The sequence below is a fragment of the Magnolia sinica genome, chromosome 9 (assembly GCF_029962835.1).
Source record: "Magnolia sinica isolate HGM2019 chromosome 9, MsV1, whole genome shotgun sequence".
Lineage (NCBI taxonomy): Eukaryota > Viridiplantae > Streptophyta > Magnoliopsida > Magnoliales > Magnoliaceae > Magnolia > Magnolia sinica.
This window is the reverse complement of record NC_080581.1, coordinates 4,357,426-4,374,077: the sequence shown is the minus strand read 5'-3', so window position 1 is coordinate 4,374,077 and position 16,652 is coordinate 4,357,426. Positions and strand designations below refer to the sequence as shown.

Here is a 16,652-nt window from a genome sequence, read left to right as displayed (position 1 = left end):
GTTGCGAATGAGTCAGCCTACCACCATAGTGTAGTCACGCTATTTTGGAGTGGAGAGTAATATAAGAGAGCCTTCAAGGTAAGCGAATTTGTTACACTAGAACTCAAGAATGGGGTCTATGTGGTTAGTTATAAATGAGGACCCGTATTCCTTATGTAGACCTAAGATCCTTTTTGCTACCTTACATGGATAGTTAAGATAAAGCTTACGATGTCATCCCGCGGCTTTTCTAGGGTCACCATCCCTTCTAAACCCTAGAGAGAACTCTCCCATTCTAGATTTACTCCAAAAACCCATCTTAAACCCCCTTCACAAATCCAACACTAAACCCATTTCATTTTTCCAAAACATTTTCATCAACAATCCATTTCCTTGCCAAGGGAAGTGGCATTCCTAGCAACTGTTGCCTCCTTCTCCATTCTATGATTCTTTCCCTCATAAAAAAAAAAAAAAAAAAACACCCCCACCCTCGTCCGACCCAGAAGATTAGAAGCTTAACATACGGATAATTAGTAGTTCGTTTTGAGTCAGTTAGGACTATTTCCATGTGTTGAAGGATAATTAGAACTTTTGCTTGACTAGGTTATATTTCTCTTACATTTGGAATATCTATGCTGAAATCCATATTGTAGGATGTAACTGGCCATACTAATGACACTTTGAATCCAATATGTATGTATGGATTATCTTGAAATTTTCTTGTTGCCTTGTGAATGTTTGTATGTATGATTGCCTTATTGCGTCCTTATTAACATTATTAACACTTCAAACCACCAGAATACTTTAAAAAATTTGACTATTCCTTCATTCTTGAAATTTATGAAACTAAAGTACAATCTACTCTTAACCCACTAGACCTGAGATCGAAATGGTGATATACATATAAGATTTTATACTACTAGAAACCTTTTTAAGATAATCATTTGACCATAAGCACCATGGGAGATTTAAATCACTAAGTTAGACAAGAATTAAAATGAGAACTCTCTCGGATCAAGACCCAAAGGACAACCTTATAAATAAGAGATTTAAACATTCCAATAATAGCCGTTTCCTAAATATTTAGATTGATCGAACTACGGAATTACGGAAGTATATACCTGCGAAAAATTCGCGGCTTGACTCAATTCTAAATCCTGGGCGACTACCAATGGACTCACTGCTTTGACCGAGCAGAAGACCAGGCTCCACCAGGACGAAGAAGGGATACGATGAGCCTTTTACCCTGGTTAGGTAGATGATCGACGTATCAGGTTCAAGCCTACTACAACCGTCTCTCCGTATTGGTCTACCATTGAAAATAAATATTTTTACTCTAGATAGAGGAAAACCGTCGCCATGAATCTAAATCTTTATAAATAAATTTTAGTAAACCATCAGGGTGAAAAAGTTTTAAGGGGGGTAGACTAAAATGAGCCAGCCTAGCATAGATAGTATACACCCTACCATGCATATAAACTTGAAATCAACAAACCTAGGCAAATGAAATAATGAAGTCCTTACTTACTACCCTTAGGCAATTTCGGGGACGAAATTGTTTTTAAGGGGGGTAGATTGTAACATCCTTGATTTTCACTATTTTGAATTTTTAAAAATCCATCAATTTTTATTTTTATTTTTATTTTTTTTATTTAATTAGCCTAAATATTACTTAATGACCATTAGCACTAAATGTCAGTTTACACAGGGTGTACCAGTGAAGAACCGCATAAGTCCGGTAAATCATGTAACGTCCCGTCCAACCAGAACAGTATACTGAGGCATCCTCGTAGGATTTGCCGCAGGATCATTTGTTTAAACTACTCATGGTTTGGTGCCATAATTAAATTAAGTTAGGATTAGCCCATTAGAGTAGACCAGTCGGGTTGTGATTGGGCCAAGTGCGGGCCGTCAAGCCAAATGGCGTGCGGGCTATACCGCGACATAGGAAGGTCAGAAAATTATAAAAATTGAGGGGAGCATAGATCTCACTGGGCTTGGGGACCATCGCGGACCACGGACCCAGTGGACACCCAGAAGTGTAATCTGGCACTTGCCAGATGCGCCCCACCAATGCTAAAATTGGAATCTGGCACGTGTAAATAAAACTTAAATGTAAGACATTTCAGCCATCATATTTCTTCATAATTTATTATGAGGGTCTAATGTATTTTTCTACACCCGCCCACAAAATCTGGGTCCCGATCGTGGCACGGTGGTCGTTAATCGCAAATCAGACCCGTGCGACCAAACCCCATATCCGATCATCCCTAAATTTTGCGTGGCCCTTCATCGGGTCAAAGAACACCTATCCTATAAATTTCATGGTCAGAGGACCAGCAGAACTGCCTCGATTCTCCAAACGAGATCTAGACCACTCGTTGGTGGACCACTAGATCCAAAACTATAGAATAATGTCCATCCCATTGGGCTTGACGTCCATCACGAGAATCGGACCTAGGTACGGTCCAGAACCGGTCAACTTGAGCTGAAGGACGAGTGCATGAGAAGTGCAAATACCCTAAAGGAAGGAGTTGGAACTTAAGTGAATTGAGTCGTCCATTCTTATGCAAAGTTGAGGATTTCGAACCGTCTGTTTGCGACCAAACTTTACCCATGGAGTAAGGATATTTCCCTTCTCATATCCGTATAACCGCGGCCCTGATCGACTATCGGTGACCGTTGAACAGACTTCTTATCATATCTGTCGATCGGCGCATCCAAATGGCGGGCCGATCATATTCATACGTAGATCATCATTAGGGCTAGCTATCTTACGGTGTATATTGACTTGTACACCTCATAGTGGGCCCTAGAGGCTAAAAAGACCCTCTCATAGGTCTAGTATAGTGAAAACTCATCCCTTATGGTCATTTACACCAAACCTGAGTCTATATAAAGGCCTCATTTGGGGCACCCCTCTCCCCATACGAATTTGCCCTAGAGAAAGGAAAGAGAGAAGAGAGAAAAGAGAGAAAGGGAGAAGAGGAAGAGGAGAAAGGAGGAGAAAGAGAGAGGAAGAAGAAAGGAAAAGAGTATGTGGTAGGAGGTGGGGCCCAAGGAAGCTCAAACTTGCAAACTCTCTACCCATTCTTCAAGGAAACCTCCACCAAACCCACCCATGCCAAGAAGAAGAGGTAAGAATCGTATATTTCCTTTCAATAGAGCAACTTAGTGTAGATTTATAGGCATTAATGTTGTCTTCTTGATTTTGATTTAGGAAATGGTGGTTTTACCCAAATCCCCAAACCCTAAGATCTCAAAGAATGGAAATCTCATCTTAAGGTGCGGACTATTACTCTTAGGTGACCTAGCACCAATTTTAATATGAGATTAATGATTTTGATTGCTTGAATGTTATTTTTGAAAGCCTAGGGAATCCTAGAAATTGTATGTTGGTTGAAATGGTATGGATTTATATGTTTGACTCTCTCTCTCATGATGTCGTTTATATTTCTCACATGATTCGATGTATGGATGATCATATACTCATGCCGTGTTGATTTTTATACGTTGTTGCTTCATATTTCGTATGATTTCATTACTCTTGTGTATATGATTTCTCAACTTGGAGGAAGTGTTAACTTCCTCAATAACCCACACCACACACATACACTTTATTTATAATATTAATGATTTGCTTGTAGAAAAATTTGAATTGTATGTTGAGTAGCATGAGATCACGGTGTTGAATATGCTTGATGCGGCATTGGTAGTTGACATGCTATAAGTCACTATTCCTACCCTTGGGTTGGTCAGGAACATGAGGAGAGCGAAGGCGGTTCCGTTGGTAGGACCACCTTGAGGCTAAACCCATAGATTTGGACGAGTATGTGTGGGCGGCAGTAGTCAGGCTACATGGGTCGCTTGTACCCGATGTCGTTCCGCCACATACTTGCCTGAGCTCGTGCGGTTTAGTCCACTGGCTGACCCACCTGGTTGTTAACCTTGTTTGCTCACATATGTATGGAAACTGAAACACCCTACCACCGTTGTAGCCCATTGATACCGGATGGAATATTGATCCACAGTCTCGTGAGCCGGGCATGGTGGAATGGGACATGGTGTCCGAGCTATCGGCCTACGCTGGGGTGACGCGCCTCCCCGTAGTGACCGCAAGCGACCCCACATTCAGCACCCCCCATGTGCTTGAAGTCGGGGATGGGGGAAACCCGACGGGGTCAAGGATCGCGGGGTCTCGGCCTCACACATTGGGGGGTCTTGGCCTCGCAACTAGTTCAGGGCATTTGATACGTGGGGTGTATCAGATTCCCAAATCTGCTGGATGAATGGACTTAACTAAGAACCTGGTTAACATCATCATTGCATGGCATTAGCTAGGTTGGCGACTCGGCAGTCGAGGTCGCACTGAGGGAGTGTTGCATTGGCGATCGTTAGATGTTGTCGCACGAGGGAGCGTTGTGGTGAGGGCATACATCATATCATCCTGCATCCATGCACATTAACAAGACTAGATAGATGTTTATGATTAATTGCTTTTCATTAAATTCTTATTATAATTGATGCTTATTGCAACTTAAGGCTAATGCACCCACTGAGTTGATCACTCACTCCCACTCTGGGACGGTGTTTTAAAACACCAACTAGACTCGTTCATAGATGCAGGTGATACAGACTTCGTGGAGCCTGACGATGCGAGCCTTGAGGAGGAGGACAAGTTCTCTTCTTCCAGTTGATGAGCAGGACCCCGTCGGATCAGTAGACGGGTCATTGGATCGTCGAGCAGCGGCTCAGCTTTATTTCTTTGAACATGTCATTCTTTTTATGAATTTTGTTGGGCATCACCTTGTGCGCCCGTTTGTATTCTTTTGGTCATGTGTATATATAGATATAGTTGTTTTCCTTCCATTTCAGTAGACTTGTGTGGTTGTGCTTCATGTTTCAGGAAGTTCCAGAATGCGCATTTAGACTGGATTAATCGCATATTAATGAGAACTGGATATAAGTGACCCCGGGAACTCGGGAGTCGAGCGTATGCATGACCCCTGATTTTCAGGGTGTTACAGATAACTACTCCGAATCCATGGAGCTTCTTGGACTCCTCACAGAGACTTCTCGATTCCACGTGAAAAAAACAAGAAAAATATAAATAAATTCTATAAAATTTGAAATTTGATTGATGAATAAAATAAACGAGTTCACAACCCTTTAAATATGGATACACTAATGGTAGAGATTTCAGAATAAAACTACAACTAAAAATCATAGAATTCGCAACATAACTTACCATTTATAGATGGTCATGATGTCTACTAGTGCGCAAGGTTTTAAGCCAAAAATAGTAAGTGTCCTATTTGGCTTCTCCACGCTGTTCTCCTAATTATTCAAAGCACTTTTCGCGTTGGTCACAACTCCTAAAGCCCAACAGATAAATAGTTATAATCAAACTAAAACTTAGTATTTATAGTAAAAACAGAATTAAAATAGGAAAATAACTGTCGATCTGATGGTATTTTGCAAATCCGGCTTGCGTAACCCATCATAGTGGAGTTGGGTGGCTAAATTAGCTCATTCTATACCAAAATCATATATTTTACATCTGATAACTCATTTCGGATTGCAAGATACGCCCGATTTAAGGTTTGACGGTCTGGATCACTTCTGTCGTCAACAGGGCCTTTTCTGATCCATCTTGACCATGAAACTATTCGCGACCCGCTCTACATTAATATCTATGTTGTCTATCTGTCTCTACAACCCATTGTAAGATGGGATACCAAAATTACGAATACCTAAATCTCAAGTGGACCACACCACATGAAACAAGGGTGATTGAGTATCTTACCATTAAAAATTCTAAAGGACACATCGTAAGGTTTTCTTAATGTTTATTAGTAATCCAACTTGTTGATAATGTGAAGAAGATTTGTCTGAAGGAAAATTAGAAAGATTGGATTGATCCAAAACTTTTGTCGCCCACAAAAAAATTTAATAGCTATTCTTGACTGTTTTTATTCGTATGGTCCACTTGAGATTTAAATCTTCTTATAATTTAGTTTCATATCTTAAAATGAAATAAGCAACATAGATATACAACATATACATCAATGTAGGCCCCATTAGTGGTAACACTCACTAAGCTGCTACCATGGGACCCTCTATGAATGATAGCTGATTGGAGTAATAGATAGTTTAGATAATCCCATCGATCTAAACAGTGGCCTTCAAACAGGGGTAAATAAGCAAAGAATTTGGATCCTTTGCTTGTTACAAATAAGAAAAACCTGTTTTAATGTATTGTTATTGGTCCGCATCATCATTTAACTACATTTAATTAAGCAATACTAACAAAGTAAGTGATGATGTGAACAACATAGATATAGGACATATACATCAATGTAGGCCCCACACGATTAGGATAACAGTCACTAAGCTGTTATCATCCGCGAGACTCTTTATAAATGATAGCTCATTGGAGTGGCACATTTAATCCCATTGTCTAGACAATGTCCTTCAAATGGGGGTGGATGAGGAAAGAATCTAGATCCTCTGCTTGTTACAAATAAGCAAAACGTGTTTTCCTGCAATGTGATTAATCCATAACATCATTTAGTTACATTTAATGAAGTAATGCTGACAAAGTAGGCGATTATGTGGACCAATTACATTACAACAAGCAAATATTTTCTGATTTTAGTTAGAATAGAATCCGAATTTAAAAGTAAAGGGGGAAGGGGGTAATTTGGGAGCCTGTAATATGGTCATGTAAGCTAAATAAAGGAAAAAAAAATATCAGTTTGATCAAGTTTCCGTCAATCACTGCTGTTTCCTATGGCATGGTCCACCCCATGATAGAATCTGCTTCTATTATTTGATAATGCCCTGTGACGGTATTGGGTGAGGCCAGAGTATCATCTAATCCGGCCCTAGTCGAAAATACCTTCAAATCATGCCAAATGACTTTTGGATTATAAGTACACTCGAATCAACGATGCCAAACACATCCTAAACACTGGCGTTTGAAACATCGTCCATCCACAATGAGACCCACCGGTTGGACGGTTCATATTGATCGATAACCCTTCCACGTGCTATGTACGGAGTCCTACCCTGTTTCTTTCTCTTCTGTCAGTTCTACTCTATCATTTCCTATGCATTACCCTACTACTCCAAACACACTCAGCCCACGTGACAAATCGACCGACCTGATTTTCAGCCGTTCATGATCACCGCGGCCCTCGTCCGATGAACGGCCTTGATCTCATACACGTGCCGATCTAGCACGTCTTACCGCGGCAATCTCCTTTCTCCCTCCTAAATACCTCTCCTCACAAATTCAAATCTTAGAAAAACCCTAATCCTCTCTCTCTCTCTCTCTCTCTCAAAATTCCCATGCTTTTAAATCTCAGAAAACTCAATTCCTGGCAATCCAAACGCTCCATCGTCTCTCTCTGCTTTCATTCCATTCCCCTACAAAACCCTAACCCTTTTCCACAAAACCCTTCAAACGCTCCCATCTCAAATTCCAATCTCCAAACCCTAACCCTCGCCCAATACCGGCAAGGCAAATTCCACAACCTTCTCCAATCCGTCGTCTCCGATCCCTCCGTCCTCTCCGCTGCCGTCCGAAACATCACCCCAACCCCGAATTCCGACGCACCCGCCTCTGATCCCAGTTCGGATTTATTCCCAATCGAAGCCCTCTCTCTTGAGCTCCGCGCCAACGGATTTGACGTGGGATCATGTTGCGTCCGGTTGATACCCAACCGGAAGAAAGGAGAGCCGCTGGTTCTCCCCAACCTGAAACTGAAGGTCGTGATTGAGGCGGTCCGGATGGTGCTGGAAGTCATCTACGATTCGCGGTTTGCGACGTTTGCATACGGTGCCCGAGTCGGGATGGGCCGGCATACTGCAGTTCGGTACTTGAAGAACTCTGTGGAAAATCCAAACTGGTGGTTCCGCATTGAATTTCGTCAGAAAAAATTCGATATTTGCCATATTCAGAAATTGGCTTCCATCTTGACAGAAAAGATTGAGGATCGAGCTTTGGTTGATCTGATACAGAAATTCTTTGAATTTGAGGTAGTTCAGGTCGAATTCGGAGGGTGTTATTTTGGAAGGGGTTTCCCGCAAGAGAGCAATTTGAGTGCCATTCTGGTTAATATATATTTCAACGGTCTAGATCAAGAGATCCAGGATCTACGGTTGAGGATTGACAGCAAGAATCCAAAATTTGATCCCCAGGAGATTTCGGGCTGGTCCGGTGTTTTCCATAAACCTGTAAAAGTATATGCAGTCAGGTACTTGGATGAGATATTGGTTATAACTTCAGGCTCGAAAATGCTGACTATGAATTTGAAAGACCGAGTTGTTAGATTTTTAGAAGGGAATTTGGAGCTGAAGATAGATAGATTGAAGACTTCAATCCACAGCGCTGTGTCCGAGAAGATGGATTTTCTCGGAATGGAGATTCAGGCAGTCTCGCCGATGGTTTTGCATCCGCCCATGTCGGATAAGGCGATCCGGGCCCAGAAGAAGTACATCAAACGGAAGGAGGCGAGGGTGTTAGAAATGAGGAATGCAAGGGAGACGATACGGAAGAAATTGGGATTGAAGATTCTGAGCCATGTTTTCAAGAAGCTGAAGCGGTGTGACGGGTTCAAATTTGAGATGAAGATTGAGAATGAGGTTCGCGAGATTTTCGGGGTTTGGGGAGAGGAAGTTGTTCGGGAGTTTTTGGGGTCTTCCGAGGAGTGTTGGAATTGGCGCCGGAAGCTGTCCTCAGGTGATTTTTTGTCAATTAAAGCAGTCAGGGACCAGCTGCCACCGGAGCTTGTGGATGCCTATGATGAATTCCAGGAGAAGGTTGATAAGTATATGAAGGTGGAGAGAGCTTGTGAGGTCTTGGAGGAAGAAGATAAGAACGAAGAAGAAGAGAGGCAGAAATATGCGGTGAGAACAGTGGAGGATTTGACAAAGTTGTGTATGAAAGTCGATGCGCCGTTGGAGCTGATAAGGAAGGCTGTTAAGATTGCAGGGTTTACAAATTCGATGGGCCGCCCGCAGCCCATCAAGTTACTTATCGCACTTGAAGATGCCGATATTATCAAGTGGTATGCTGGTGTTGGGAAGAGATGGCTCAATTTCTTTTGCTGTTGCCACAATTTTAGAATGGTTAAAACTATTGTCAGCTACCACTTGAGGTTCTCATGTATCTTGACGTTGGCAGAAAAGCACGAATCTACCAAGCGTGAAGCGATCAGGCATTACACGAAGGATCTGAAAGTCCCTGGTGTGGGTGGCTCAGAGGAATTGCACTTTCCCACGGAACGGGAGATTAAAATGATGGGTGATAGAAATCTTTCCGACCCAAAACCTGTAGATGGGAACCTATGCATGGCTTTGATTAGACTAGCATCTGATGAGCCACCATGTCGCTGTCTGGTGCATTTCTGCGATAGGACGGATACTGTTTTTTATCGAATCCGTTTACTGCAAAATCGTCTGAATGTCGATCCATTAGACCAGAAGAAGTGGGTCCAAGGAATGGGTGCCATTCACGAAAGTCTGAACCGGAAGTGCCTCCCGCTCTGTTCGAAACACATAAGCGATATATACTTGGGCAGCATCTCTCTCCAGGACATTGACTGTACTAAATGTGTTCATCTGCAGTGAATGAAACTCTTAGCCCACATTTGGGTGGGCCTGGAATTGTATGTCACACAGATATTTTGGATGGGAACTCATTCTGTGGTTCATGTAAGGAAGGCACGTAATTCAGGATCCGCATTCTGTTTATAGTTGGTAATTCTCCCTCCCCAGTAGGTGTTTGATTTGCATGGAGAAACATATGGGATTCGTGTAGCTGGTAAGGGAAAAGCCAGAAGAGTTGTTTATCAGTTGGGGCAATGGGCCTTTCAGAAAGGAGTAAAAAATGCTTTGGAATCTGCTTCCATTTGTTCCATGTTGGGTGATGTGGAAGGAAAGAAACAGCAGAATATTCAAGGAAGAGTTCTCTTCATCGCTGGAATATTTGGAAAAAAATCAAAGCATTGTCAGTTGGTTGCTCAACTCCAATTTCAGGGGTATTCACGCCTCAGATCTGTATAGAGAGTGGTCATCGGTTGCATGAGCAAACATTCGAAGATGAAGCTGGTCACTTGATGGCTCCCTCCTGTCAGTATGCGTAAATTAAACTTTTATGGTGCTTCCTTCTGCAGTCTTGGACTGGTGTGGTTTTAAGAGATAATAGTGGTTGCATCCATTTTGTATTTTTGGGCCCTTCTATGGGGTGTGGCCCATATGGTCGAAAGCCCTATCACTTTGCGAATCAAATTATATTTTCTGTAAGATTGAGGTTGGGTTGATTATTGTTGAGGGCTTGCCTAATGTAATTCAGTCTGTGAACCAAGCAAGGTCTGATCTTTCAGAGTTCGTCCTCAACAAATTTAGATGTCTCACTTCTCAGTTAAACATTTTTTGTTTTTCCATCTAGGCAGAGGGGCTAATTCCACTGCAGGCCAGTTGTGGCTAGTGAGGGTGTAGGCATATCCCTTCTTTCTTTTCAGGAACTCCCATGTCCTTACTTTGATTCTAGGCCCATGTACTATTCAAAGTGGGTCCACAACATCAATGGTTTTGATAACTAAAAAAATGGACCCCACTTGTAGAAACTGAAAATGATATCAATGGTTTTGATAACTAAAAACGTATGCCACTTGTACAAACTGAGAACCTGAATGGTACTGCACAATCTCTTGGCCGGAACATTGTTTAATACCTCCTGCTCAAGATCTGGGTGGTTCTTCATGTAACCCCCACCTTGCATTGTGCCATGGCCCCAAAAATTAGGCTGGACCTATTCTTACATTGTGAGGCAGCTAGGGAAGTGTAGGTTAATGTTTTCAGGTAATTGATATCTCGTGTGTTCTTCTCAATTCAGTGGTTGATGTCAAGCAGGGTGAAAGGGGTCCATTCAAGATAAGGTGGTTGGTCTTGTGGATATTGCTTCTCTTGGCCCTTGTGTGGGGTATTTGGAAAGAACGGAACAGAAGCATTTTTATGGTATTCGATCTCTGATTTCAGTAGTGAAGGAAAGAATTAAACACTTCATTAGTTGGAGAGTTTGTACTAAAGCTTTTAAAGTTGTGCTTTGGAGGTAGAAGCTGGAATTTGGTCATATCTGATTGCAGCATGTTGTGAAAGGATTGACCATTGAAGCCGCCACCTCCTGTTTGGCTGAAGTGTTGATAGAAGCTCAAGGGGGAAATAATCTTGGACAATCTGGTATGAGGCAATGATAAGGGATGAATAGTAGGTGTACATTAAAGACTGGATTGGGGGGGGTGGGGTGGTGGGTGGTATGACCTATTTCTTGCAAACATGTCACATTAGACACGTGTTGCCAGTAAAATTACATATCACTTTAATATATCTATTTTATTGTTTAGTAGGTAACCCTTAAGCTACCATTAATGGTACTTCTTTGGCTAATTACAGTAGATAATGAAACATCAATCATCGATGCCTCTACAAGACTATGCACCATCTGTGAAACAGGAATGTATTGGTCCAGCAAGTTGAATATTCGTATTTAGGTTTTTTTTAATCCCTCATCTGGAATCAGTGGTCTGGATTAAAACCCTTGTAGACACTAGATAGTACTTTTTTTTCCCTACTCATGCTAATTATTGTCTATTTGTGATGTGGCAGCATCGCTCGTTGGGCATCCACTGCCAGCATTATAGGATGCAGGTATGCTGTTAATCATGAATCTGACCTCTTTGTTCGCTAGGATCAGTATAATCTATATGAGCATATAGAGGTTTGTTATCCCCCACACGCACCCTCTCTGCATGCAGCACCGTAACTTGGTGTCTGTGTTGGACATCTGAGCTGTGCATAAGAAGCCCCCACCATGAAGATTGCCATGCACGAAAATAAGGTCGGTTCACTCACCAGGCGAGCTAACATATGTAGAGGTGCATGGGGGGTAGCACAAGGTGGCCCCCACTTCAGGATAATCCATTTGTTCTCTTGCAAGTAAATACAGCACTATAATGGATATGGGCATGTAGAGGTTTGCTACCTCCACATGCACCTCTCCACACTCACCTTTCATGTAACACATGTGCAAACTAAGTTTATGTGTCAGACATCTGAGAGTGCATAAGGTGGCACCCATTGTGAAGACGACCATGCACGAAAATCAGGCCGGCCTACTCGCCAGGCAGGCTTCATATGTAGGTTAAATGCGGCTTTTAGCAACTCTTGAATAGGGATGGGCTACATGATGAATGGACTGGCCTGATGTTATTGTGTTTATATCTTCACTGACCAGCCTGATTTTATCGTATTTATATCTTCACGGTGGATGACGCTTTTTTGCCAATCAATATGTCCCACACGCTTGCTAGGTGGCATGTGAGTTGCCTCTGGATACTTGTTGGTTTAAGAGGAATTTTAGGATCCTTGAGGTTTTCCGAGGTATACTTGGTTTTCAGTTTTGACTAGTGTGGGGCCAGTAATCCAGACCTTGGTAACTCTCCCATATTGGAAGATCTTTGCAACCAATCTTCGGACATTTTTCAGCTGAATTCGGACTGATGGTCTGTGTTCCATTTCAAATGTCCATTTGTAGGCCACGAATTGAAAGGTTAGGATTGTCTTATTCAAGATTTTTTGGGGCATATTCCATCCATGTTTGGATACAGCAGACCAATTGTTTGGATTGCTGAACTAGGGGCCTACTCATACCTGCAATGCATGGATCTTGCCTCGATGTTGGAGTATCGACATGATACAATCTGGAAGATCTGTTTGTCCATTTCTGTATACAGCCATTCTGGTGTATGTGAGTATTCAATTACCGCTGCCATGGGTACCTACTCGTGGCTCAGTGGTAGACCATGTGCATTTCAACACTGAGGTCATGGGTTTGAGTGCCCATTTGGTGTGTATGGGTGTGAGTGTGTGTCAAAAATAGGTATTCAATTCCTGCCGTCTATAGAATGTTGAAGAATTTTGGTTCCTTGTTTGGTTAAATGTTGTCTACTTTTGTGAAAGAAAAGTAGCCAGCCATTGTAGATTGATCTTAATATGATACTGTTTTATTGGGTTAGGCTGCATTTGGATACACAAGTGGATTAGGTTGGAACCATCACAGATGACAAATATTCTTATCTGTAGATCTATTCGATGTTGGGATCTGCAACTCAAATTAAAGCCATGAAAATCAAAATTGGAATGGGCTCAATTTGCAGAGTTAGAAGCCTTTGCACAATTTACTTATGATCTCGATAAAGCCACTCAGGATCAATTGGCAAGAGGTCAACGATTACGTGAGTTGTTGCTCAAACAATCCTAATCAGCCCTCTCAATTATATCAAAACAACAGAAAATGAAGTTTCCGGTGTTCATTTTGAGGTAGCAGCTGCTCTCAAATCACTTGTATTTCCCTTCAAAGCCCAACATGAAAGTTTTAGAATTGCAATCTTAGATCCCAGTCGGTCGATGTGAATGACGAGGGAAGTACAATTGGAATTCTATTCAATAGTGCATCTGAAGACGCCCTTAGTATTTCTTAAGAGAAATGGTATATGTTCTTTTTCTTTTTCTTTTTTTTTTGTTCTTTTCTTTTCTCATCTTCTTCCTTTTCTTTTTTTCCTTTTGTTTTTTTCCAACCATGCAGTGAGATGCTCATGTGTCTGCTCATACTGGATGAATGCTTGATATATCATGATGTAATTTTTATTAAATTTGTCGTTGTGAATGTTTAAAAATTTTAATCATGATCAGGGACTCGGAGTCAAGTCTGGCTAATTCAGGCACCGAATTTCGGGGCGTGACACTCAGTAGGGGTGCACAACGAACCGGTAGAACCATGGAACCGGACCGGAACCGATCCAACGGTCTGGTTTGGTCCGGTTCTAGACTGCACCGGTTCCGGTTCCAAAAATCCAAGAACCGTTGGATACGGTTTGGTTCCGGTTTAGGGGCTTATAGAACTGATCCGAACTAGTGATTTAAAAAAAAAAATTTAATTTTTAAAAAAAAAAAAAAAAAAAACCCTATATGTGAGAGATGGGGTTATGTTTTTGGAAATGGGCCTGGATGAAGGGCCTGTGGTCTGTCTCGTTTAAAGGCTTGATAGAGTGAGGTTTTAGCCACTGTACAAGCACAAACAAAGACAATAAGTAGGCCTAGTAAAGGAGAGTGAGATCAAGTAGAAATGGATAATGGACCAGGTGTTAAGGCTTTGTCTTTAGGCTAAATGGGCTTGCATGAATATACGTCCATTTTGCAAAGTTTTTGGACTGGATTTTACAAAGCCCGGAACCATGGAACTGATTCGGTTTTCATGGTCCGGTTCCAGTTCGGTTCTAGGGTGCTAACGGTTCGGTTCCGGTTCCGAAAATCCTAGAACCGTTAGGAACAATTCGGTTCCGGTTTCACCCCAAAATTGGACCCAACCGACCTGTGTGCACCCCTAACACTCAGGCTGATTGGGTTTAGCCTGTTATAAGTTTGGGCAGGACTTGGGCATAAGTTCTACCTTACAGGCCGTGGTTGAATAGACCTAAGTTTACTTTTTATGGTTCAAAATTATTTTTCCCATGATACTTCTCTACATCGAACTTCATGATAAATGCCATAGATACCTTAACTTTATATTTGATATGCTTCAGAATATTATCTCTGATATCACTTGTTGGGACTTGCAAAAGCACAGAGTGAAATCAAACAAGGTAATCATAATCACACAAGCAAATCTAATAGAGAAACTTCGAGTTTACATAGAAAAACTTTTGTAGAAAAAATTATGGCACAAAGCGATAATTCACTATGAATAACAAAGTTATAAGTGATAAAACCTTATCGATTCAAAGCCCGAAGAGAAAAACCCTATCATTTTCTCTCTTTAAAACCATCTTAAACCCTTAAGCACGTCTAGCCTTGACCCTAATCTCAATTACACTAAAATTGCACAATCTGTCAACCTGTTAAATTGATCGGTTGAGACGCATTGATCGGTTGAGTCAACCCATCGACTAGAATTTTTGACCAATGGAAAACTCTAAAAGTTGTCTAAAGAGTTTTGCCTTTAAAAAAACTAAATATTTTCAATAACCTTCGGCCTGTTACCAGACTTTGGATCAGTCGATGGCCCATGTTTTAACATAGAACTGGGGCATTTTCAATAAGCGAGACTTCTGATCGTGGGGATAATTGTGATACGTGTGACTACATCCGTGTCACACATCTGTATTGAAAACTCATATTTGGACCGTAGCATAAGAAACAATAGTAACTGCCCGCTAAAAACATCTTAGGGGCTACAAAAGATTAATCAAGAGGATATTTGTGTTGTCCCTTCATCTAGGTCCTCGTGACCTTATCAACAGGTTGGATGGAAAATAAACGTTCCAGTGAACTCCATGAAGTTTTTAATGATGAGGATTCAATCACAACTATTTCTTGTGGTGTGATCCACTAGAGCTTTGGGCCTGCTTTCAAAATGGTTGGACGGTGTGGATCTAAGGAACATACATCAGTGTGAGCTCGACAGTCAGGGGTCCCACCTACCTCACTGGATCCGGGGATCCACCGAAGCTGCGCCCGTTGGTAGGCCTCGGGAAGGTTCGATGTTCGGCGTGCCATCCCACTGTTCCTGTGACGTGTATTTTTTGGGTCCTCGTTCTAAATACGGCTCGTGATGGACGGATGGGATGGATTGCTCATGTCATGGTGGGCCTTTTTACGGAAACGGATTGGCTACTCCCCTGCCACCCGCCCGGTGGCTGTGGTCGGTGCTCCATGGCCCCACCATGACGTATGTGTTTCATCTGTTCCCTTCATCCATTTTTAAAGATCATTTATAGCTCTATCCCGAAAATTAAAGGGTATATATCTCAGGGGGACCACACCACAGGAAAACAATAGTGATTGGATATCCACCGTTAAAATCCTCCTAAGGCCCACTATACTGTTTATTTGACATCCAATCTGTTGATTAGGTCATAAAGACCCAGATGAAGGGAAAAAACAAATATCATCTTGATCCAAAACTTTTATGTCCCCCAAAAAATTTTTAATGGTTGACGTTCATTCAACATTGTTTCCTGTAATGTGGTCTACTTGAGATTGCTACATAACTCATTTTTGATCTCATAAGATAAAATGATCTATAAAAATAGATGGACGTCATGGATGAAAAACATACATCATGGTGGTGCCCACAGAGCACCTACCATCAGCCATTGGCTGGTGGCAGGGGAGTAGCCAATCCATTTCCCCTTTTCACGGGCTCCTGAACAACTTTTATCCGAAATTCGTGTTTTTACTCCTTGCTTCACTTCCAAATGCTAGTAACGAGTACGTGGGTTGCGTAGACGAGCGCTGACGGTCCTAGAACCCCCCGCCCCCTTTACGTACACACACCCCCACACACTCGCGCTGGTGGAATTTCACCGCCTATGGGTACTCGAACCCTGAGTTGAAACTCCTGAGAGTCTACCACCCGAGCAAGAGTAAGGACCCTAAACGTACCAACTATTGAAAAGTGATCACAGTTTTGTGGGCCCCAAAATGATGTATTTATTATATCCATACCGTTCATAAAATTGGAGAGCACATTTTAGAGCATGAGCCCAAAAATTATTCATATCCAACTTTCAAGTGGACCACACCATAAATATGAGTGTGACAATGAT

General features: G+C 41.9%; 1 protein-coding gene across 1 annotated transcript; it reads left to right on the top strand.

Annotated features, from left to right (window-relative positions):
• The first annotated feature begins 7,100 nt into the window (after nt 1-7,100).
• Nucleotides 7,101-10,369, top strand: LOC131256704 (nuclear intron maturase 3, mitochondrial). Its single transcript, XM_058257700.1, has one exon. It carries the CDS (start codon nt 7,333-7,335, stop codon nt 9,613-9,615), a length of 2,283 nt encoding a protein of 760 aa, XP_058113683.1. The 5' UTR covers nt 7,101-7,332; the 3' UTR covers nt 9,616-10,369.
• The last annotated feature ends 6,283 nt before the right edge of the window (nt 10,370-16,652 follow it).

What these genes read in the sequence shown, in the direction of transcription:
- LOC131256704 (XM_058257700.1), top strand. Translation starts at nt 7,333, where the DNA reads ATGCTTTTAAATCTCAGAAAACTCAATTCCTGGCAATCCAAACGCTCC.